Raw genomic sequence first — 24,113 nt, forward strand, 5'->3', positions numbered from 1 at the left:
CGAGTGGAACTGAGAGGAACGAAATCCCAAAAGTGCCCATTATATAAGGAGGAAGTGACATTCCTCGTTTAGCACTTCGCACTCATTTTGGTTTTCTTTTTCCCCACCCAAACTCTCTCTACCAAGGCTGCAGAGACCATGACTGTGATGACTCCCGCTCCCGTCGATGTAAACTTTCTATCTCCATACCTCCCTCCTTTCTCTCTCATTTCTCCATCTATTCTCCGTATAATTCAGATGTAAACACCTTGGTTTCTTGCGAGCTCAGTCAATCTATTGCCTGCTTATTCTCTTCTCTCCTTCTTCTCCTTCTTCTTCTTCTTCTTCTTCTTCCTCTTCTGTTGTAAATTGAAGTATTAATCTTAATTCCATTGTCTACGACTTGCATGCTTTTCACATTTATATAGTCTTCTTGCTCGTAATCTTCGACTTCGCGCTTAATTTATGGGTTTCCCTCCACTCCGGTGCAATTTGTTATTGTCGTTGCCGACTGGCGCGTCTGGATTTTACAGAGATATCTGAACTAATCAAGATTTGCTTTGGTGGATCCGATTGCCATCTTTAATTTCTGCTTCATCTTTTGTTTTTCCCTTCACAGCAACAAGAGGACGAGGAGATGCTTGTACCGCACTCGGATTTGGCTGAGAATAATCACCAACCTATGGAAGGTTTACTTTCGTCACATTTGATCTGTGCAATTGTTCCCCCCCAGCTAATCGAATGTTTTTTTCCCTTGTCTATTGATCTAATTGAATTCTCTTGGTGCTTGAGATCATTTCGTGGCTGTACGGATTACTCAAAGAATCTGGAATTTTTCAGCACAAGTTACCAATTTGACTACTGTCGAACTTGTTTTATTTTTTTATTTTTTCACCAGGATATCTCTTGCTGTCTTTTTCTTATTTTTCTTATTTTCTCCCCCTCATGAGTTACTACATATGATAGACAAAGGTATGCAATGTCATATCAGCTGCTACTTTTGGGATTTTAGCTGCTCTGAAAACTTAGTATGTTGTTTCTCTATCGGAGTTATACTGGAGGTGGTTGTGCGATTTTTATTTTTAATTTTTAAAATAAGCTTGGAAAATGCGTTCACAGTCCAAGTGTCTTCTAACGAGATTTTAAACGAGTCTCCATTTTTTTGTTCCCTCCCCCACTGCAAACCATTAGTTGTTCCACAATCCGAATCAGGAAACACCGTAGAGAATCAACCTGTTGAGGATCCACCATCGTCAAGATTTACATGGAGAATTGACAACTTCACGAGGCTTAACATAAAGAAGCTGTATTCTGAAATCTTTATTGTTGGTGGATATAAATGGTATACTTCCTTTTTGATACTAGTCTGCCACATCAATATATATGTGCGTGTGTGTGGGCATATTCCGCACCAAGTAATTCCAAATTCTTTCTTTTAGGCGCATTCTTATTTTCCCAAAAGGAAACAATGTAGATCATCTGTCTATGTATTTGGATGTTGCTGATTCTGCAAGTTTGCCGTACGGGTGGAGCAGATGTGCTCAATTCAGCTTGGGTGTCGTCAATCAAATTCACAACAAATATTCAGTGAGAAAAGGTTCATTCTTGGTACTTTATTATTTTGAATTAATTTATTGGCAAATCTTATGTACGAGCACTATGATTATGTTGATCTTCATTATACTCTTGAGAAACTGGATGCATTTCAATTTCTGTTAAACAAGAAGTGAAGATAATGTAATCTTTCTGAAGTTGTACAAGCAAGGATTTGTATGCATTGTATGTCATGTTTGTGATTGAAAGTATAAAATTAGACAGCATTTATTTCTGGAATGACTTCCTCTTGTTGTCAGGATCTTGAGTTTTTTTTTTAGTACTATAATTTTTGGTCTTCTGCTTCTGTTGGAATCACCCTGTTATGGTCAGGGACTTTGGGTGTATATATATATATTAAATTATTATTATTAATTTTGGGTTTGTTATCCGGTAGGGACATCTTCATCATCTGATGCTGTACTAACCCAGTGCTCGATCTTTCTATGACAAAATTCTCCTGAATAATTGCAGATACACAACATCAGTTCAATGCAAGGGAAAGTGATTGGGGGTTCACGTCATTCATGCCCCTCAGTGAATTGTATGACCCTACCAGAGGATATCTTGTTAATGATACCTTAATAGTTGAAGCTGAGGTCCTTGTTCGAAGGGTGGTCGATTATTGGACATATGATTCGAAGAAAGAAACAGGTTTTGTCGGTCTTAAAAATCAGGGAGCAACATGTTATATGAATTCACTTCTTCAAACTCTTTACCACATTCCATATTTCCGGAAGGTGAGTGATTATGCTGTTTCCTTGCTAATGAAATTGACATTGATGTACCATTTGCATTCCTCCTTCCCTCATAATACATACGAACTCTACTTGACATCCGAAATAAGTCAGTCTGTTTGAACTATTATTTCAGGCTGTGTACCATATGCCTACTACAGAAAATGATATGCCATCTGCAAGCATCCCTTTAGCTCTGCAGAGCTTATTTTATAAGCTCCAATACAGCGACAGCAGTGTAGCGACAAAAGAACTTACCAAATCTTTTGGATGGGACACATATGATTCTTTTATGCAGCATGATGTCCAGGAACTGAACAGAGTTCTATCTGAAAAACTTGAAGATAAAATGAAGGTAAATAATATGGCCATGCTTCTCTTTTTGTAGGATGTATCGGATGTATAATTTTATGACCATGCTTCTCAAGCTTTTCTTATATTAAATGAAATTTGACCTGCCATGAGGAATTCTTTATGACTAAGAGATGTTAGAATTCATATAATGGATACAGGGAACTGTCGTGGAGGGAACCATACAGAAATTGTTTGAAGGGCATCATATGAATTACATTGAATGCATAAACGTGGACTATAAGTCAACAAGAAAGGAATCATTTTATGGTAAATACTTTTGGGTTATGAATCAATGTGACTATGCATGGATTCCTTTTTATTGGCTGCACAGTGCCAATACCTTTCTAATATTTTAATTTCAGATCTTCAGCTTGATGTCAAGGGCTGTCGTGATGTGTATGCTTCTTTTGACAAGTATGTAGAAGTAGAACGCCTTGAGGGTGATAACAAGTATCATGCAGAACAATATGGGTTGCAGGTTGGTTGTAAAATAATCGTATTGGACATGGAAAATTGTTACTTGTCCAGTTCAATTAACTTCTTATTTAACTAGCTGAGCAAATTCTTTGATATCACTTGGCTAGTTATCAAGTAAATTTAGTGACAAGTTTCCACTGAGTTGAATCTTGACCTCTGTGATTTATATTTCCCTGTTCCATTTAATATTTTATGCTATCCTTCATTTACCCATTCCCAGATGAGCAGACCGCTAGTGGTTAGTTTTGGTCTTTTGTCTTGGATTTTCATATATGTATGCATGTATGTGTGTGTGTGTGTATATATATATATATATATATATATATATATATATATATATATATATATATATATTTGGTAACAAAGCACACTTTCATTTCTCAATGAAGGAATATACAAGGCACACAAATAAACAGCCCCACAAAAATGGGAGTCCGACCCTAACTACAGAAGGGGACTCCAATCAGAACAAGACCAAGGTCATAATTACTAAAAGATCTAGCGGTTAACTCTCATAAGGAGTCTTGAGTTTTCATATTGAAAATTTCTGGGATATCTTGACCTTCAATTGGACATGGAGGACAAATAAGTGGCGTACATTTGTGGCCTTCTTTGGTTGTTAGTCTTTGATGTTTACACTTGGAAGCATGCTCAGCTCCTAATGTTTCATGTTTTGAAGGGCACTAACTTCAAGTTGAGTTTGGACAGCCAGTTTGAGGTTCAAATATAGTTTAGTAATCATGTTACAGTTTGTTTAATGACAACAGCCAATCCAATCATACTGTAACTGGCAACTTGGTCGTTTGTATGAGAATATAGGATATCACAATGCTGATTTGGATATTGAAATTGCACAAGTATTTGGGCCCTGGACAAGTGGATAGGCTTGAAGTCTGCTTGGAGAAAGTATGCTTGGCTTTGAAGGTTTACTTGGTGGTAATTTTGAAATTGAGTTTGGGGAGCAGGATTGATGTGGGAACAGAGAACGTAGTGGTTATATTACAATGTCTTATAAAAAAAAGCAGAGGGCAACCTAAGAACAAATTAATATTCCAGCATTTCATTGCCATTTCGGCAAAGGATGCACCTTTTAATGAAAACTGGATACTTTAGTGTTAGAGGTTCTTGTTGATCTTTTTCAACCATAGCTTCCGAATAAAGAAATTAACCGGGAAGGTTTGGGTTGTCTAATACACCATTGCACAGCGAGCATGTGATTTTGTGATAAATTGGTTATCTTCTGCTGGGGTTCCATATCTGTCATCAACACAAAATTTACATACAAATGAGAGGATATTGGTTTTACGAGAAGGCAGTCCATTGTCAATGTCTTTGATTATTATTGGTTTGTGGAGTCTTCCTCCCTAGTATTAACTTTGGTTTGTAAGCTCTCAATGTGTACTTCGGTTCTCAGAAGCCAAGGATTTTGTAACAGTCCATTTCTCTTTAAATATTTTTGTTTCTGATTTCTATTTGATTGTAGTTGTCTCTATTATTTAATTTTTTTTTTCTTTATTTTCACTCATCTTGGGAGTTTGTATCCCTTGAACATTATTTATTTTCATTTTTATCAATGAGAAGTTGTTTCTTGTAAAAGAAGAAAAAAAGAAAAAGAAAAAAAGAAATTAGCCTGGAAAACTCAGTATCCAGATTATGCTGCAGAATTTCACCTTTTATTTTATTTAAAAAAAAAAAAAAGGAAAAAAAGATTATGCTACAAAGCTTCAGTAGTAAGTACGATTTTTGGTAAATGAAACCAACTTTCATTAGGAGGAACAAAAGTACAAAAACAAGGACCCCCTGAGACCTGACAAGCCTGGAGCAAGGAGCCATTTCCTCCTTTACTCTACCACCTTCTAAAGGAGATCTTATACTAGCAATATTCTTTTTTTAATTTTGAACAAAGACTGTGTAGTACGATATACAGGAACTGACTACTAATGAATTTATGAAAGTGATTTGACCTTCATTTCGAAGCCAGTGGCTCTTTTATGTTTTTAATTTCTTTTTGTATGAAATTATGCTGTTTGGATTTCCCCCCAGCAGATTACTAAATAATGTCATTATCCAGAGATCCACGTACTTAACATAAGGTTGGAGATGTTTGTTTGGAGCGCGTTGGGAATAAGATTGTGCTTTTTGGAAAAGCTAGATGTTTTGTGTCAAATTCTTGTTGTGGAGGTCTTTGATAGAATGCAAGTTTTAAAGAGAAGTGGAATAATATTTGTATCTATTCAACTTGGTCATAGTGTTTCCTTTAGTTGCTTTACATTTCTTCAGATTCTCATCCGATGTAAATTTCTTTCCTTTGTATCATTTACTGAGGGTATTACCCCCCAATGTGAAATTATCAATGCAGGATGCTAAGAAGGGCGTATTGTTCATTGACTTCCCCCCTGTTCTTCAACTCCAGTTGAAGCGATTTGAGTATGACTTCATGCGGGACACCATGGTAAAGGTCAGTAGCAGATATGGTTATCTAACTATCATTCTCCTAATAGTTCTTCTAGTGGTCCAACAATTGTGAATATTTAAGTTTTTTTGACATTACAACTGGCTGCTTTGAATAGATCGAATTAAGTATAGGATATTGACTTTTCTCGTTGCTGACTATGGTATTAAAGTTAAATTGTTTCCTTGTGCCTCATACTGTAGATCAATGATCGATATGAATTTCCTCTTCAACTGGACCTTGATCGAGAAAATGGGAAGTATTTATCACCAGAAGCTGATAGAACTGTCCGGAATCTTTACACACTTCATAGGTACATTGGGAAATCTTATATCCCTGATAAGATGTGTGTGTTTATGTGCTATATGAGTGGAAACAATGGTAGATTTTTTCATGTTAGAAGATGCTATATGAGTGGAAACAATAGTATATTTTTTTTCATGTTAGAAGATGCTATATGAGTGGAAACAATAGTAGATTTTTTTTCATGTTAGAAGATGCTATATGAGTGAACTTGGTAGATTCATGGTGATCAAATAAAAAAGGAACAAAGATGATAAACGTAAATCACTTCGTCTGTTTTGTTGTTTATATTTCAATAGGTCAAACACAAATAAAATCTTTTGTTGGGTAACTACTTATGTATTTGAATCTGTTGGTGGTATTTGCATGCTTTCATAATTATATTGCAGTTCACCATCTTATACTTGGAGATCTCTTTATAACTCTTTGTTCAATCCATTCTTAAAGTATTTTATACAGCTAACATATTTCCCTTTTTCTTTGGGTTCAGTGTTTTGGTTCACAGTGGTGGGGTGCACGGTGGACATTATTATGCCTTTATCAGGCCAACCCTTTCAGAGCAATGGTATCTTATGGATTTATATTACCAATAAACCAGTCTATTCTCTATTTGCATTTGGCACTTATCCATATTAATATCTACATTATTTTGCGTTGCTGGATTTACTCAACTATATGAAATTTCTACATTGTAAAAGGAAATGAAAACTATGAAAGTTTGTAATGCCTTTGGATTATGTGGTGAATGTGAAGTGTATCTGATCACTTTTTTGCTATTTCTTTTTCATCAAGATTTGTACTTTCCCACAGTCCTTAAGGGGCTTCTCCATTGGTTGAAGGCGTGCTCAACACTCATGAGAAATGTCGAAGTCTTAGGTTCAACCCTTTTAATAATCTTAACACTAAAAAGTCTTATAGGAACCTAGTGTTTGAAGCGTGCATGGTGTCCATGACAATAGTTGGGGTGGGTTCTTATCACGATAGCCATGATTAAATTAAAAAACCTGAAAAGAACTTATGCTTATCACCTGTGAGGAAGGACAGAAAAATTGTGGAACTTTGAACAAAGTTTTAGATCTCTTCTTTGAAACAATCTCTTATCACCACTAAACTCAAATAATTGAACAACTGGCTTACATTAATTTGTGTTGCTTTCACGCTGCAAGAACTTTTGGGCTTGCAGGTACAAATTTGATGATGAGCGGGTAACAAAAGAAGATGTAAAAAGGGCACTAGAGGAGCAATATGGTGGTGAGGAAGAGGTAACATTTCCATGTGAATATTTTCATTAGACCTTAATCTGATACATACATATTTCTGCTTCTGATATTCTATCTGGTGGTTAACAGTTGCCTCAGACAAATCCTGGATTCAACAATGCTCCTTTTAAGTTCACCAAATACTCAAATGCATACATGCTCGTGTATATACGTGAAAGTGACAAGGACAAAGTCATTTGCAACGTGGATGAGAAGGATATTGCCGAACATCTCAGGGTATGGTGCTGTTGTTGCATGCTTCTTAGGGCATGATATCAGACAAATGCTAGCCAAGTAGTAGGATACTTGGTTTGGAAACTAATTAAAGGATTTTGAGCTTCACTTCTTTATCTCGTAAGGATCTGATGCATAACAGATCTACTTTGTTACCTTAATCTTGTAAGGGTCTGAAGTATAACAGGTCAAATCTCAAGTGTTTAGGTCTCTCAACACAAGAGCTTGTTTCATAGCAAAATATTGGGAAATAATATGGGTTGAAATAATTGGTAAAAAGGTTTTATGCTATTTTTTTCTGCTTGGTTTTGTGTTACTGATCCAACTACGTTTACATGAACAACCTCAGGAAAGGTTGAAGAAAGAACAAGAAGAAAAGGAACACAAGAAGAAAGAAAAGGCAGAGGCACACCTTTATACTATCATAAAGGTCTGAAGTCATTCTCCATTAGTTTATACGTGGCTTTCAATCATAGGTTATTGAAAAGCCATAGTGTTTATTTGATCGATCTCATGGTCATTAGGTTGCTAGAGACGAAGATCTAGTTGAGCAGATTGGAAAAGATATATTTTTTGATCTTGTGGATCATGACAAAGTAAGGAGCTTCCGCATCCAGAAGCAAATGCCATTTAACCTTTTCAAGGTACTCCGTCTAATTGTTTGTTTGTTTTTTTTTTTTTTTTTTGGTGCTGTTATCTTCAACAATTTCAAGGTATAAAACATCTATTTTCCTCATGATAATACTGTTGTATGGTATGTGCAGGAGGAGGTGGCTAAGGAATTTGGTATACCCATCCAGTTTCAACGATATTGGCTGTGGGCAAAGCGTCAGAACCATACTTATCGGCCCAACCGACCATTGACATCTATGGAGGAAGCACAATCCGTATGTATCTCTTATCTTTTAAAGGTGGAAATACATTTGTTCTAAAGGCAGGGAGGAGCTTGAAACACAAACTTTGCATTCCAAACTTATCTCTGATCTTTTAAAGGTGTAAATACATTTATTTCAGAGGCAGGGACATTTAGACACTTCTATAGGAAGGGGCCAAACTATGCATTCCAAACTTATATAGGGAAAGATTTTAAAACGTTAAATGTTTGGTAAATGTTTCTGCTTCACTCTATGGAAAGCTTAAAAATGGCATGGCGTTCTCTTTAGTTATTAATTTATTTTGTGAAAAAAAAAAAAATACCATTATCATTAAGAAAAATGAAAGAATAAGAGGCCGCACCACAAAGATTGGAAATGGGAAGGAAAATAGATAAGGCAAATTATAGAAAGAAAATCATGGGGTTCTTTACAAGAATAAAAAATGAGAAAATAAGAAAGAAACCTTAAATTTTGGTAACCAAAAGATGCGGGAAATGTCAAAATTAATTGCGCCTGAAACTTGAAGGGAAGTAGTGAATTGAGCATCATAATCAAACTTCCTCGCACTCATCATAATCAAGTATGTGACTTTTCATCAAGTACTTGTAAACTGTATTTTGCTTTACCAGCACATTTCCTTTTCTTGAATTTTACACCTTGTGTTTCATTGTTGCTTCTCTCAATATTGGTTACTCTATGGCGCTGATGGAGCCACTCATGTACTCCTATGTTTTCGCTAATTTTCTGAAGTGCTCATTCCTAATTTATGGTACATATAGGTTGGACAATTAAGAGAGGTATCAAATAAGGTTCACAATGCTGAGTTGAAGTTATTACTGGAGGTGGAATATGGACTGGTAAATTTATTTTACTTGCGAACTTTTTTTTTTTTATTCTTATGATTACTTTCGTATCCCTCGTATTTATATGATTTTCTACAATTTCATTCAGGATTCACGGCCTATTACTCCACCAGACAAGACAAAAGATGATATCTTATTGTTTTTTAAGCTTTATGAGCCTGAGAAAGAAGAGCTGAGGTATTGGTAGTATGTTTGTTCTTCCTCCCTACAATTTTATTCATGTGGATTGGTGATGAGCTGACATGACGTTTCACTCTTTTTATCTTCTACAATTTTAGATACGTGGGAAGACTTTTTGTGAAGGGTAATGGGAAGCCTTTTGAAATATTGACGAAATTGAATGAAATGGCTGGTTATGCTCCAGAAGAAGAGATTGAACTTTATGAGGTTTGGGCTTCATCTTTCCAATTAGTTATTAAAATAAGTTCCTCAGATCGATGTTGATGTAAAGAAAAAGAATCCTAATTACAAAAGATTTGGGATAGGATGTTTTTTCTCTCTTCTTCATGAACATATTTACCATGATCTTTATTCCTAATAAGTGTTTTTGATATGGTAACTCTAGCTAGTTGAATCTAAGAACCCTAGTTGAATCTAAGAACCCTCATAAATTCTTTGGATATGCAAAACCCTAGTTCACAAATGCTAAAACTCCCAAATCAATTTGATTTCATTCCAAATGATTGTAACTCTTGGGAATTTGATCCAAGAAGAATTAGATGTTTAGATCTAAATATATCCTAGGGAAAATAAGATTTAGATTACTTTGTTGATTGAATATCTCCAGGAACACTTGTTTGAGATTCGAATCACTCCACAAGCAAGATCGATCAAGTCAAGCTTCAAATGATTCTAAGCATACTACCTAACTACATAGAATTGCAAAGAAACTTAATCCTTGACTAAAAGAAAGGACAAATGCTCTTTTTAGTACATTTTTTAAGTCTACTTTACAAAGACATACATGGCTTTATATGGCCTCAAAATGAATCTTTGACTTTCCATGAGGCGTTTCAAGAGTTGTAAACTTTGTACTTTATGGCCATAATTATTCACTATGTAAATGTAACCTTAAAGTAAATAAAAAATCTTAAAATACATTAATGAAACACCATAGCTCTAGACTATCATCTATCCAAAATTTGTAGCCACCTCAAAATAAATAATAAGTTCATATTGTATGATTGAGATGTCGGTTCGTATTAGCTTTTTTTTTGGGGGGGGGGGATCAACATTTGATGTTGTTGTGGTCACTAAGATTAAAGGGTAGAATTTGCAATTGTGTCTCTCTTCTTAAACTATCTATGTTAGTGGAGGTTGTTGGCATTGTAAGAAAGACTTCCGTTGAAATTTGAATTTCCTGGTTTTGAGATTTTTGTAACATAGATTCCTGCTTTAAATTATGACCATTGGATTTTGTGGCTTTGGTTAATGATTATAATAGATATTCCTAAGACATGTTCTATTTTAGGAAATCAAGTTTGAGCCGAACATTATGTGTGAACCTATTGACAAGAAATTCACATTTCGAGCAAGTCAGGTAATGCTGTTTTTGTAACGGCATGTGTGTCTGATATTAAGTATTTTCGGCAGTTAGTCTAAAAGTTATTTTTCTGATGCAGCTGGAAGATGGAGATATTGTTTGCTTTCAAAAATCCACTCCAGTTGAAAATGTAGAACAGTATCGTTATCCTGACGTTCCATCATTTTTGGAGTATGTGCATAACCGTCAAGTAAGACATCAACATGTTTGGTGGAATTTCAGTTGGGTCATATATTCCAATGCTCGCTCTTGGGAATTTATAGGAATTATTATATATTGACAGTTAATTTACATCTAGAAAATCTCATTAGGATGTTAAAATAACTTTTTTAGAAGGAACAAAAACAATCATTAAATTTTTGAAAGAGGAATTTGAGTATAAAAAGGCCATTAGATTTGGTCGAAGGATAATTATGATAAAATGGATTTGATGACATAAATCCATAAGATATGAGTTTGAGATGATATGATTGGTCCATAAAGAAGCTGAAGTAAGTTGCTCCTTGCAATCCTTTGAGGAAATTCAATGGAAAGTTTGTATCTCTTGAGCATGGTCTCTTTTCATTATTTCAATGAAAAGTTTTGCTTATTTGTTTCTTGGTTTTTAAAATAAAATCTTCAAGGCTCCTTACCTTTAGTGTTTTATCCTTTTATGAATGCTGAAGATTAAAAGTTTAGACAGTGGTTCATTCTTCGCTAACTTATCAAATGGTTACATGGGCATACAAAAAAGGGGCACTCTTGTCAAGGAATTTGACTCATTGAGAAAAAAAAGTAAGAAAGGATACATGGGCATACAAAAAAGGAAAACAAAGAGGAGCCAAACTAGAAAAAAAAGGGGGCACTCTTGTCAAGGAAAATAAGGACAAACGAATAGTTACAAAAGAACCTAGAAATAGAGACCTAAAAATAGAGACCTAAAGAGAAACATAGAATCTAACGAGGAACCAAAGATCGACATAAGAGCAAAGGAAGATAAGTGATATAAACAAGAGTATGAGGAGATAAGTGATATAAACGAGGTATGAGGAGCAAAGTAGTCTATCCCCAGCCACTTGTCCTCCCAAAAATAGGGTATCCCGTCCATCCTCAACGGCATTGTGTATAGATTGAGAAAGCAAAGGAAAAACCGCCACAATCGCTTTCCACAAATTTCTGGACGTGTCTTTTAAATCCATCACGGATCCACTCAAAAGGGTGGAGCTTGTACTTGTTAACAATAGGGCAGTGGCTTCATGATAGAATCGCCAGATCCATTTAGCTAATAGGGCTGTGTTTTTTGCATGTCATTACCAATACCTAAACCTCCCAAGGTGTGAACTCTCAAATCGAAATCCATTTCAGACTTGAGGAATCTTTTTAGCATAATGTAGTTCTGTTCTTGCCTAAAAATGATTGCAGCGTAGAGAAAAAGCTATAAAACTCCTCTTGTTGTACCCTAATGCAGGATGATAAGTTTTTGTTGATGCAAGCCAAGCACCTTTGGTTGTTGTTTTGGTTCTTTGAGTTGTGTTTGAGATTAATCTGAAATTAGAGTTTTGAGTGCCATGCTTGTATTTTTTAGAACAAATGTGCGTCCAGAAATCACAACCTTTCCTGTCTTTATTCGTTATTTGACATGCATAGGATTGTCTGGAAGACCTTTTCCAGGTGCTGATTGGTGTGTTTTATTGTGATTTGTGTGTTTGAGAAAAGAAACAAGAACAAACTTGTTTGGTTGTACATTATTGTGCAGGCACTGATTGGTTGTGCATAATTGTTCTAGGTTGTTCATTTTCGGTCCCTAGAGAAGCCGAAGGAAGATGATTTTTGTCTGGAGATGTAAGTGGTACAGATATATTTATTATCATGACAGCAATTAAAGTGCTCTCCACTTGAATTAATTTATTACGAAATGCTTCATGACATGCTGTGATTGTAAATTTCTTGCTCTTTGATGTATTGTCTTGTTTTTTTAGGTCAAAACTTTATACATATGATGATGTGGTCGAAAGACTAGCCCAACAACTTGGTGTAGATGATCCATCAAAAATTAGATTAACGTCACATAATTGTTACTCTCAGCAACCTAAACCTCAGCCAATCAAGTATCGTGGTGTGGAGCATTTATCTGATATGCTGGTCCATTATAATCAGGTAATAATTCCCCATCCCTGAGAAATAAGCACACTATTAATAGTTCATAATCTAATGGATTTTACCTGATTGCTTATGTACAGACGTCAGATATATTATACTATGAAGTATTGGACATCCCTCTTCCAGAGTTACAAGGTCTGAAAACTCTTAAAGTAGCATTTCATCATGCAACTAAAGATGAAGTGAGTATGTACTATATAGTGATTGAATTGTAAGTCTAGGATATGTTACAATATAAGTATTTTCTTATGTATTTCTTGCATCTGTGTGTGTGCTTATATGCGTGCATTTGGGCCTGCATACGTATGCATGACACTGTCGATGAGCTTTTTCCTCACAATTATATCCCATGTTATCAGGTTGTTATTCATACAATAAGATTGCCAAAACAGAGCACTGTAGCAGATGTGATTAATGATCTTAAAACAAAGGTATTTCTTAACTTCTTTTACTCCAAATCTGTTGTGGGCCGGTAGATGTGTCATCTTGATAGAGTGTAAATGTAATTTTATCTTTTATTGGGGTAGGGGTTTTACAATTGCATCTCTTTTATGCCATTTTTTCGTTACTTATCTTTGTACCCTCAATTTTCCTTCATAAATAGGTTGAATTATCTCATCCAGATGCAGAGCTCAGATTGCTTGAAGTTTTCTATCATAAGATCTACAAGGTGTGACCGTGAGAGGTCTTTGCATGGCTATTACTTTATATCACTAATGTTGTTCTTCATTTTGATTCTGCTAAATAAGCTTACACAAAAATCATTTTCTTAGAAAAAAAAGAAAAGAAAAATCTAGTGTTAAAGTTAGGACTCTGTTACTTTATTGGACATTGCAGAGGAACAACTTATATCCCATTCATAGTTTAATTCTGTTATCTGATTCAGGTGTTTCCTCCTAATGAAAAGATTGAGAACATTAATGATCAATATTGGACTTTGCGGGCAGAAGAGGTGCATTTCTTATGCAAGGAAATTTCTTAGATTTTTTAAAATGTGAACTCTCTTAGGACTGGTTACTTTGTGGCTTTTTGTCTAACCTGATTTGTCCTCTTCTTTTCTACAGATTCCAGAAGAAGAAAAAAACCTTGGTCCAAATGATCGCCTAATCCATGTGTACCATTTCACTAAAGACACTGCTCAGAATCAGATGGTAAGTATGAAGCAGAATCCTTGTCCAAATAATAGTCATTTGGCTGTTTGGATATTTTGTATCTAGAGGAAGTAAGGATGGTTGCTGGATATGATAACCTCTTTTAATGATTATATAATTTCCTTTGTTATCTATAGCAAATTCAGAACTTCGGCGAGCCCTTTTTCTTAGTCATAAATGAGGGAGAGACTCTGGCCGACATTAAATTGAGAATACAGAAGAAGTTAGAGGTTCCAGATGAGGAATTTGCCAAGGTATTTTGTTAGTTTTTTCTTCGTTCTGTGTTCTGTACTTTGGTAGTTGTTACTTCTGCATTCATTATCATCGTGGATGAGTCTTATCTATTAAGATGTTCCCAAATACAAGTTAGGGAGTGGCTAAAAGAAAAAAATTGTATTACTATTACTAAGACAGACAGACAGAAAATCTGGAGCGCCTCTGATTAATCTAACTGTGTTTTGCTGTTTATGTTTTGTCAGTGGAAATTTGCATTTCTTTCACTAGGTCGTCCAGAGTATCTCCAAGACACAGACATCGTGTCAAATCGTTTTCAGGTTTGTTGTGAAGATTTTTTTTTTCTTCCGGTAGTTCACAGCTTTGAGATAGCATTCTTAATATATTTGTGTGGATGTGCTTTAGAGAAGAGATGTTTATGGTGCGTGGGAGCAATATCTTGGACTGGAACACACTGACAATGCACCCAAGCGAGCGTACACAGCCAATCAGGTGAAATATGTTTCATTTTGCTAACATTTGGTGTGCTTTTTTAACTGAATGAAATATTGGTACGAACATGTTGGTGATAATTGGTGTTCCGTTCCTTTTGAAAAATTGATGCAGAATCGTCATACATTTGAGAAGCCAGTAAAAATCTACAATTAGTGAAAGACAAGAGAAGAGAAGACATGGCATGACTGGGTTGTTGTGTCTTTCATAGAGCATTTAGATGAGTTGGAAAATCTACCACACATTTTGTTGTTAGATTGGCGAGCACTCGGTAGCATAGAGTTGGCAGCAGGATTCCATTTTGATTCTCTTGCAATGGAATGGGTGGGGGAAGGAAGGAAAGGACCTTTTTTCTTCAATCCCCCCTGATCTTGTTAATTTTACAGGCCGAGGAGAGGGTTCCTCTTTCTTCCTATCCTAATCCCACCTTTGATTGACCTTGACCACGCACAGAAAGGCCCTCCCACTCCCTCAGCATCAGTTGAGTTTGTAATCTATAGTCGTCTATAAACATGATTTTTTTTTTTTTCTTCTAGTAGTTGAATGAATGAATGTACACAAAGTATAGTTGTTGGGGACCTGAAATATTATTATTATTATTGTTATTATTATTTTTGGGCTGTTTGTTTTGTTTTTTTCTTTTTTTCTTTTCTGGGTTTTGTTTAGTCGGAAGAACGAGGAGGGGTAGTAGTGGTTGTAACCGAAGTTGTGGGGGCTGTGTATGCCTAACTTCTCATCCAGGCATTTCAATGTCTTTACTTTTTTTTTTTTTTTTTTTTGAGCAGTAAAGAGTTTTACTTGGCTACTTCCTTCTCCTTCCGCTTGCGCTTTCTCTTTCCGTAATCTTGCATAGTTAATTAAATATGCCAATATAAAATTAAAAGCTTGGGATAGAGTGAGTTCAAAGAATGAAATCGAAGATAAGAATGGGTGGGTAGAATTTTAAGGAAAACAATCATTTATATTAGTCTTTTTTTTTTTCTTTCTCAAATCTTGATGTATTTGAAAAAATAAAAAGTTAAAATACCAAGTGAAACGAGTATTTCTATAATAGAACCCACAAAAAAAAAAGAAAACATGAAATTATCTTCAAATATGAAAGTTGTTGAACTTAAAAAAAAAGAAGAAAAAACTCATATACAAAAATAGGATGCGTTAATGTATACATAGAAAGAAGTGAAAAAAGGCGGGTCAATTGGGACCCTGAATTGACAGATATTTGGTGCTCCTCGTTCTTTTTCGTTTCTCATCTCCTTCCATAATTCCAACCGATCAACAGCAAGACTGGACAAAAGCTTATTGAGGTAATCTTTCAGACTATTCCGTCGTTACTTTCCATCTCCTTTCCGATTACGATTCACAGCTTCGGTGGCGGCCTCCATTTCTGACTTTAGGGCTTCTCTTTTGTCTTCTAGTGAATTGTACGAACCCCCGGATCCTCCTTCTCCACTTTTCTTCACTATAATTTTGCCTGTAATCCGAACCTTCTCTCCCGTTCTACCTGAAGAAGAAGCGATAAGTAACTTGTTTACTGAATCGAGTGCCACATAGGAAGATTTTGTATCGAACGGGAATGATGGATCCGGAGCTGATGAGACTGGCTCAGGAACAGATGAGTCGCATGTCCCCAGCTGACTTCGCCAAACTCCAACAACAGGTATGGAATTATAATTTGATTCCCTCGCTTTTCATTTTATTTTTCGTTCACAATTCAAGATCGAGATGTAAAGCTTGGGACCTCACTGGTTTTTTTTTTTTTTTTTTTTTTTAAATTGAATATCATTGCCCTAAATTTCATTTTCAGTCGGCGGCAGATTTTAATTCATGATTTTGATATGACGATCCCCATCCTATTAAGGAAATTTTGAATTTTATAATCTATGGATATGAAGATCATTCAGCTTTACTCCGTTCTATTGTCTGCACTTAATTCTTTTTTACGAAAGGGCTCTGTTGATTGTTTCCTTTGGATCTTAAAAGAAAACTAATCCAGAAAACTTCTAGTTGCTACGTAAGCATCATGGGATCGGTCGTGTGAGGATTATTTAGCGAGTCTGACTTAATTTAGTTTGCAATTTTATGAACCCTCCCAGGATTGAACAAATCATTTGCACGCTCTACTACTTTAGTGTTAATTGTTTGCAACAAATACCTCGTGTATTTGGCCTTGCGGTGTGCGTCTACTCAAGTCCTCGTATGACTATGTAACTGAAGTTGCTGAGTTCTCTAAACTTTCAGGTGATGGCAAATCCAGAGTTAGTCAAGATGGCCTCAGATAGCATGAAGAACATGCGTCCTGATGACTTGAGATATGCTGCAGAGCAGTTGAAGCACACCCGTCCAGAGGATATGGCTAAAATTGGTGAGAAGATGGCTAACGCATCGCCTGAAGAGATTGCAACTATGCGTACCTGTGCTGATGCACAGGTCAACCATGAATTTAATGCTGCTGAAATGCTGAAGACGCAGGTAATATCTATACGGTTTGATTCAAACACTGCTCTATGGTGACAACGGAAAAGTTTCCGCTGGACATTGTAGTCTATATAAAAACTTGTTTTCTCCATTTCTAGGTTATATTGTGTCTTAGATTCTGATCATATAACCTTGGCTGAGACGCCATTCCTCGAAGAGGCTGTTGTTATGGTGGGAGGAAAAAAAAAAAAACTTTAGTTACTTCATTATGTTATATACTTCAAAATAAAACGGGGGGAACATTTATTATTCTACTTCTATGTTATGTTCTGTTGATTTTTTCTCTTCAACGATGTATTTGATTCTATTGTGAATGTTCTGGTTTGTAATTCATCAAGTAGGGGAACAAGCTTCACAATCAGGGAAGGTTCAATGATGCCTTGGAAAAATATATGCTCGTGAGTATACTATACTCCTTAGATTGTACTCTCTCTCTCTCCAGTCATTACAATCTCTCTGAGTATAACGGGCAGCTCAACCCAATTCATAAAACTCTCTGTCTTTGCTTCGATATTCTTAGGCTAAGAATAACCTCAAGAGGATTTCATCTTCCAAAGGAAGAACACTTCTGTTGGCTTGCTCACTCAATTTGATGTCATGTTACTTGAATACAAAACAGTATCATGACTGCATAAGGGAGGGTTCTGAGGTAACGCAGACTTTTTCCCCCCTTTTTAATATTGGAATTCCAGTTTACCATATTGATGTGATGTAGTCTTGGGATTTCTTTTTGTATGCTATCAACATGGTGCAATTCCTTATATGCTTACTGCATATATAATCAGAGTTGAGATGAACTTTTAAGTGCCTAGACGAGCTATGTGATGAAGAATATGTGTTTCACCAAATAAAATGTACAATCTTGATTCCAATTGGACTGTTCAAATTGGTGTGAAATCTTGAAGCATGAAGCTCTATGAAGTGGAAGATTTCCAAGCATTGTAGGAAAAAAAAAAAAAAAAAAAAATGAAATTGTGCATTACTTGGTTGAAGGAACTCCCTTATTTCAATTAACACACGCCGATTCATGTTTATCGACAGGTTTTAGATCTGGGCAGCAACCCTATTGATGGGGAGATGGAATTCATGCCTCTAAATATCTTTTACATGACATTTTTGCTAAAAAAAAAAATATACCAAATGATGCACTCTGGCCATGCGCTTTTAGGAATTCAATTGTTTCATGGATTATGATTTGACAACCTCCCATGTATGAGGTGCCAGAATTGTTTTTATTCAGTGGACAATTTTCACACTCCATTATTCTAGGGATTTTCTTTTCTTGCATATGATTATTATTTCAAAGGTGATATTTATTCAAATGCTTAATTCTTGTACCTATTGATGCCAAAAATTTCTCTTACTTTAGGTTTTGGCATATGATTCAAGAAATGTGAAAGCACTTTACCGGAGAGGTCAAGCATATAAAGAATTATGTCAGTTTCAAGTGAGTTTGGGACGATAGGCTACCTAACTGTTTTTCTGATATTGTACTCATTCAAATTCTACTGTCTGCTGATTTTTTTCATTGGATTTCATTTTGTTAGGATGCTGTTTCTGATTTGAGCAAGGCACATGAAATTTCTCCTGATGATGAAACTATTGCAGATGTTTTATCGTGAGTTCTCTCGTCCTCACTATTTCATGCGACTTGTCTACTTGAATTTGCCTACCAGTCTTTATACGGCTTAGATAAAGAAATTGCTCACCTTTCCAGTTTTTATTTATTTATTTATTTTTGGGTCAAGCATGCGTTTTCTCAGAGTGCTGCTTCTGTATGTGAGACATTTAACCAAGAATTTATTACCTGTTCTTCATTAGTCTGATATATTCTGTGGAACTAATTGTTGCCACAGGGATGCCAAGAAAATATTGGAACAAGATGGGAAGAATGTTTCAAAAGGTATGTCCTCTTTGCTCATTCAGTATATTCTTTGGTCGGATATATTCTGTAGCTTGACAGTGGTGGGATGAAAAATTACGTAGAAATTGAATTTGACATTACATTTCTAACTCATTTCATAGGAATTGTCATTGAAGAAATAGTTGAAGAAGACTACCCTGCATCTACAAATATTTCTGCCTCACGACCACAAGAAGTCGTTGACAATTCTAAAACTGATGATGCCTACAAGAAGAGTATAAACTCCGAGCGTTTGCAGGGGATGAAAGATGATCCAAATGCTATCAGGTCTGCATGCTTTATTTGGGATTTTTCAACTTGATTGTTTGATAGTAGGTGTTCAGTGAATCATTGAAGTTGTTGAGCTTGGCATCTTTCTCTGTCTCTTCTCTCTTTCTTTAAAACTATGTTTCGTCAGTATTAATAGGCGTTGAACTTTATTATCTCGTACATGTTCTATTTTTGCCCTTTCTGGGAAATTTGGAAAAGCAGGACAAACTTTTTGTGCGCGCGTAAGACCAATGTCTCAATTTGGACTTTGAGCACCAAAGAGTTCAGTTATTGGCTTCTTTTTGGGGCTGTCGTCGTTCTTCCCCCTTTCCTTCTTCAACCCACCACACCCACCCCCCTCCCTCCCCTCCCCTTTTATATTAAAAAAATTGTAGTGCATTTTTTTTTCAATAGGTCCCTGAATATTTATGAGAATTTTGTCTATTCAAGTTCTATATCACTTTCTTCTGACCTTTTTCTTATTTTGGAAATGGAACAAGATTTTCAGCTGGAGAGTGTTATTAATTATCGACCAGTGTTTTTATTCTCCGATTTTTTCTTTTGTAGATCATTTCAGAGATTTGTTTCAAATGCTGATCCCGATACTCTAGCTGCTTTGAGTGTTGGAAAACCTGGAGAGATATCTCCAGACATGGTTGCCACGGCCTCAAATATGATCAGCAAGATGTCTCCAAATGAGCTTCAAGAAATACTTAAATTGGCTTCTTCTTTCCAAGAGGCGAACCCCCTTAAGGGCGACGGTTTAGGTCTAAATTTAGATAGTGCAAACATGACTCCCGAGTTACTCAGTTCAGCAAGTCGTATAATGAGTAATATGCCACCTGAAGACCTACAAAGGATGTTTGAAACTGCATCGTCTTTGAAGAGGAATGACTCTGCTTCTGGAAATGACAATATACCAGATTCTGATACTCGATCAAAATCTTTCGAGGGTGAACAATCCAGTATCAGTGGAAGTAGTACTATGAACAACACTAGTTCTTATGGAGCGTTTTCAAATTTAGGAAGAAGTTCTTCTAACTCAACTATTCCAACGTCTTCTGCTGATATGCAAGAACAAGTGAGAAATCAAATGAAAAATCCAGCCATGCAGCAGGTTTGTAAATCTTACTATAAGCGATATAATGAGTGAATAGAATACTTTAGAAGTTGTTTTTTCTTTTCTTTTCTTTTCTTTTTTTTCAACTTTTTGATGCGTTTGACCATGATGCATGGAGTCACACATGTTCTAGTATTTTTATTTTTTTTTAAGGTGAGGTGAGATGCTCTCTCACTTTTAAAATATGACTGAAGTCCTACGTTGGTTAGTCAGGGGAGGATGATGAATACATTTGTAAGGGATAACATCTCCGATGCATTTTGGGTGAAATCAAAAGCAAATTTATGAGGGCTTATGGCCACTGTCGTACCACTGTGAGAATTATTGGAGAGGTCTCTCGTTTATTCTTGTTAAAATTAAGTCAAGTTTTATCTGCCCTGCCTTCTCTTCAAACAATGAGCCTTTATCTTTGAATAAAAATAAAGAGTGAATTTTGTAGGATGTGATAAGATTACCTAGTTGCCTCTGTTGTATATATAGTACGTGCTGTTAGAAGCTTCAATGTTCCCTTGAGAGTTTATAGATATACTTTGCTCGCTCTTAATTACTGGTTTTGTGCAATCTGTTAGATGTTCACATCAATGATTAAGAATATGAGTCCAGAGGCGATGGCAAGTATGAGCGAACAATTCGGTCTGAAGCTTTCGCCTGAGGATGCAGCAAAAGCTCAGGAAGCTATGTCATCTTTCTCACCCGAGGATTTGGATAAAATGGTAGTTTTTGCGTTGGCTTCTGTTATTCTCGGAAGGAATTCTTCTGTGTTCTCTATGGTTCTGATTTGCTAACTGGTTTACCTGAAATGATGATTGCAGATGCGTTGGGCAGATAAGATTCAAAGAGGCGTTGAAGGTGGAAAGAAGGCAAAGAGTTGGTTACTGGGACGTCCTGGTATGATTTTGGCAATATGCATGCTGATACTGGCAGTAATTCTTCATCGGTTAGGAGTTATAGGCGGTTGAGATAAGCCCTTGCCGCCACACCCCTCCCTGTCTGCAGTAGAATTATGGAAATATTAACAATTTTGTTCCCCCGTCCCCCCTCTCGAATGGATAAAGCTACTGGGATTAGTTATGATTTATGAATTTGATAGTTTATTTTGGGCAAGTCCCCCTCGAATGGATAAAGGTTTGGGCAATTCTTGAACACCAAAAATGGACTCTTTTTTTATAGTTTATTTAGGCACGTATAAGGTAGTGGACAAAAGAATCATCGTGTATGTGATTCTGATATTATTAGAATATATTAGGAAGGGAGGGAGAGAGAGAGAGAGAGAGCGGTGGAATTTGTATAGAAGAAAATGAGGGAAGCCGAGAAAAAAGACAAAATGATGGGTGGGTGGAGGAGCGAGCATGGACACGGAATTGCTCCACACATTATTATTCAAATTGTATATATATATAAATATATATATAAATTAAGAAGTTGAAGAGCTCGAAGGCCACACCCATCCCTCCCCTTCTATATTATCTCCAACCAAATCACTCTCATAAAACCAACGACCTTCAGTTTTGTCCTTATTTTCATTTGTTTATTAAATGATGTCTTCCATTAAAGAGAGAAAATAAGAGCTTGTTTGGAAGATCGAGTGGTGGGTGGAAGACACGTCTGGCGTTTGAATTTCATTAAGGACTCCTAAACTTAGCTTCCCATATATATTACAACAAATACTTCTCCTTCCGATTCATCGCATCCTCGTCTCTCTTTCTTTCTCTCTCTCTCTCTCTCTCTCTCTCTCATTCTCAACAACACCGCTATCCCCTTCGTTCGTTCGTTCTTTCTTTCTTTCTTTCTCAATTCCCATTCCGCTGAATACTCTCATCCTAAACGCTTTCTTTACGTCAATTGATCCATTGGACCTGCTCAACTCACTATGAATCAGAACGTCCTCCTCCGATCCCCGCCAGAGACTCGCCAGCAACCACTACTGACAGACAAGTCGCCCAACAGACTTAAGGAAAAGCCGCGGTTCGCGGAGGTGGCCGGCGGAACGGCCGCGGAGTGCGCGGCAATATGCTGTTGCTTTCCATGCAGCATGATGAACCTTCTGATATTGACCGTCTACAAGGTTCCAGTGGGGCTCTGCAAAAAGGCGTGGAATAAGAGGGGAAAACGACGTCACATCACGAAGAGAAACAAGGCGGCGGCGGCGGGCGGTGCAACTGTAGGTAAGGAGGGGCCGAAACATGATGGTGAAAAGGAGGATTGGGGAGAATCGCTTCCGTCGTCGTATTTGTCATCGGAGGATGTGGAATTGGAGAAGGAGATGTGGGACCAATTTTATGGTACTGGCTTCTGGAGGACACCTTCTCAGAGAGAAACCTAACGGTACAAATTTTGGTTCAAGGAATTTTTTAGGGTTCTATAATCACACAATGGGATCCATGATGATCAAAGATTTTTCCTTTCTTTCGTTCTTTCTTTCTTCTTTTTTTTCTCTCCACATACATGATATATTCAATTATATGGTTAAGAATTTCTCTTCCACAAATGATAACTAAAACCATATATTTTCAGAAAATCTAAGATAACCCTAAATCTAACCACTTTCATTTTTCATTTCCTTTCTTCTATCACTCAAAACCATCAAACACACATAAAACCACTTTTTGAAATTCACCAAAATACAAAGTAACTATTTGAATTTCTTACTGCATAAAGTGAAGTCAAATTTTTAGAAAATAACGATTTAGTTTATGAATTTTGGTGATTAGTTTTGTATTTCAATTTTAAACATTTATTGTAATCTCTTATCTATACCTATACAGATTCATAAACTAATGAAGTTCAATGGATTTACGAGTTACAAGGCCCAAGCCTAAGTTGATACATTTAATTTTGATGAATTTTTTTTTCAGTTGTAACTTAATTATTATATATTAAAATACAATGGTTATAAAGGGCAATGCCAAGGGGTAATAAATAATGATCTTAGGGTTTAAATTGTTTCACAAATCAAAACTGATAAAGAAAAAAAAAACATATGAGGCCCTTGGTGGTTTACCTTCTTCAAAAAGTTCCCCCAAATCATATACATACAGCCCTCAAGCGTCACCACCGCCCCAATGCGCGCAAGAATCAAATATATATTCAGAGTTCTCGCCGGCAATTCAAGGTTCCATTGATTCCGGCGACTGCGACGAACTGAAAAATGACGTGGCTTTAGGAGATCTACAATCTAAAATTTGGGCTGTGCATTGGTATTTTCTTTTCTCTAGTAATATCTGCGATTTTATTTGTTTATTTTTTCTAAAAAAATAAACATCTCAAAGTTGGGTTGATGAAAGCACCTGTGCGAATTCAAAAATTGTTTTGTCTGCCATCTCCATTCTCTAGTGACGGTCGGTCTTTAGCTTTATCATCATCTCGTCTTCTCTTCTCCGCCAGCTTCTTCCGTCTAACATTGAAGTAAATCTCTATTCTCTTGAAATCGAAGCTCCCATTTTGTGTTCTTTTTTTTTTTTTTTTTTTTTTTTTTTTTTTTTTTTGTCATTTAGGTTTCCCCCCCCCCCCCCCTTCTTTTCTTCTTCCCATCCTATGTTCACCGTGACCGAGGACATTTTCGGTTGGATTACTGAATTCTTACTCCGAACTCCAATGGAGGATCTGCTGAAGAGAGTTTCGCGGTTTTTCCCCTCCCGGACAAGGACCTCTGCCTGAAGA

General features: G+C 36.2%; 3 protein-coding genes across 5 annotated transcripts; all 3 read left to right on the forward strand.

The window, feature by feature from the left end:
- The first annotated feature begins 17 nt into the window (after positions 1–17).
- Positions 18–15,296, forward strand: LOC111777199 (ubiquitin C-terminal hydrolase 12). Of its 3 annotated transcripts, XM_023656678.2 has the most exons (32): positions 18–168; positions 599–668; positions 1,171–1,321; positions 1,419–1,576; positions 2,047–2,312; positions 2,446–2,664; positions 2,822–2,930; positions 3,026–3,141; positions 5,500–5,598; positions 5,796–5,905; positions 6,386–6,460; positions 7,079–7,157; positions 7,245–7,391; positions 7,738–7,818; positions 7,913–8,032; positions 8,153–8,275; positions 9,043–9,120; positions 9,215–9,303; positions 9,405–9,513; positions 10,598–10,666; positions 10,749–10,859; positions 12,435–12,490; positions 12,628–12,805; positions 12,889–12,990; positions 13,168–13,239; positions 13,413–13,478; positions 13,695–13,760; positions 13,873–13,959; positions 14,097–14,213; positions 14,439–14,513; positions 14,599–14,685; positions 14,800–15,296. In XM_023656678.2, exons 1-32 carry the CDS (start codon positions 139–141, stop codon positions 14,839–14,841), a joined length of 3,357 nt encoding a protein of 1,118 aa, XP_023512446.1. In that variant the 5' UTR covers positions 18–138; the 3' UTR covers positions 14,842–15,296. The 3 variants fall into 3 exon arrangements, 1 of the variants encoding a protein (XP_023512446.1); XR_002812359.2 differs by lacking the exons at positions 14,097–14,213; positions 14,439–14,513; positions 14,599–14,685; positions 14,800–15,296 and having other exon boundaries at positions 13,413–13,493; positions 13,873–13,946; XR_015412104.1 differs by lacking the exons at positions 13,873–13,959; positions 14,097–14,213; positions 14,439–14,513; positions 14,599–14,685; positions 14,800–15,296 and having other exon boundaries at positions 12,889–13,019.
- Positions 15,297–15,832: 536 nt separating this feature from the next.
- On the forward strand, positions 15,833–21,588 carry LOC111777621 (outer envelope protein 61). Its single transcript, XM_023657297.2, has 12 exons — positions 15,833–15,989; positions 16,101–16,342; positions 16,924–17,154; positions 17,502–17,558; positions 17,681–17,809; positions 18,530–18,607; positions 18,708–18,778; positions 19,017–19,063; positions 19,186–19,351; positions 19,901–20,450; positions 21,023–21,166; positions 21,266–21,588. Exons 2-12 carry the CDS (start codon positions 16,259–16,261, stop codon positions 21,410–21,412), a joined length of 1,704 nt encoding a protein of 567 aa, XP_023513065.1. The 5' UTR covers positions 15,833–15,989; positions 16,101–16,258; the 3' UTR covers positions 21,413–21,588.
- A 133-nt stretch (positions 21,589–21,721) lies between these two features.
- Positions 21,722–23,938, forward strand: LOC111777213 (uncharacterized). The gene has a single exon (XM_023656694.2). The coding sequence runs from the start codon at positions 22,324–22,326 to the stop codon at positions 22,774–22,776; it is 453 nt and encodes a 150-aa protein (XP_023512462.1). The 5' UTR covers positions 21,722–22,323; the 3' UTR covers positions 22,777–23,938.
- The last annotated feature ends 175 nt before the right edge of the window (positions 23,939–24,113 follow it).

This window comes from Cucurbita pepo, chromosome 16 (genome assembly GCF_057944985.1).
Source record: "Cucurbita pepo subsp. pepo isolate OVF chromosome 16, ASM5794498v1, whole genome shotgun sequence".
Lineage (NCBI taxonomy): Eukaryota > Viridiplantae > Streptophyta > Magnoliopsida > Cucurbitales > Cucurbitaceae > Cucurbita > Cucurbita pepo.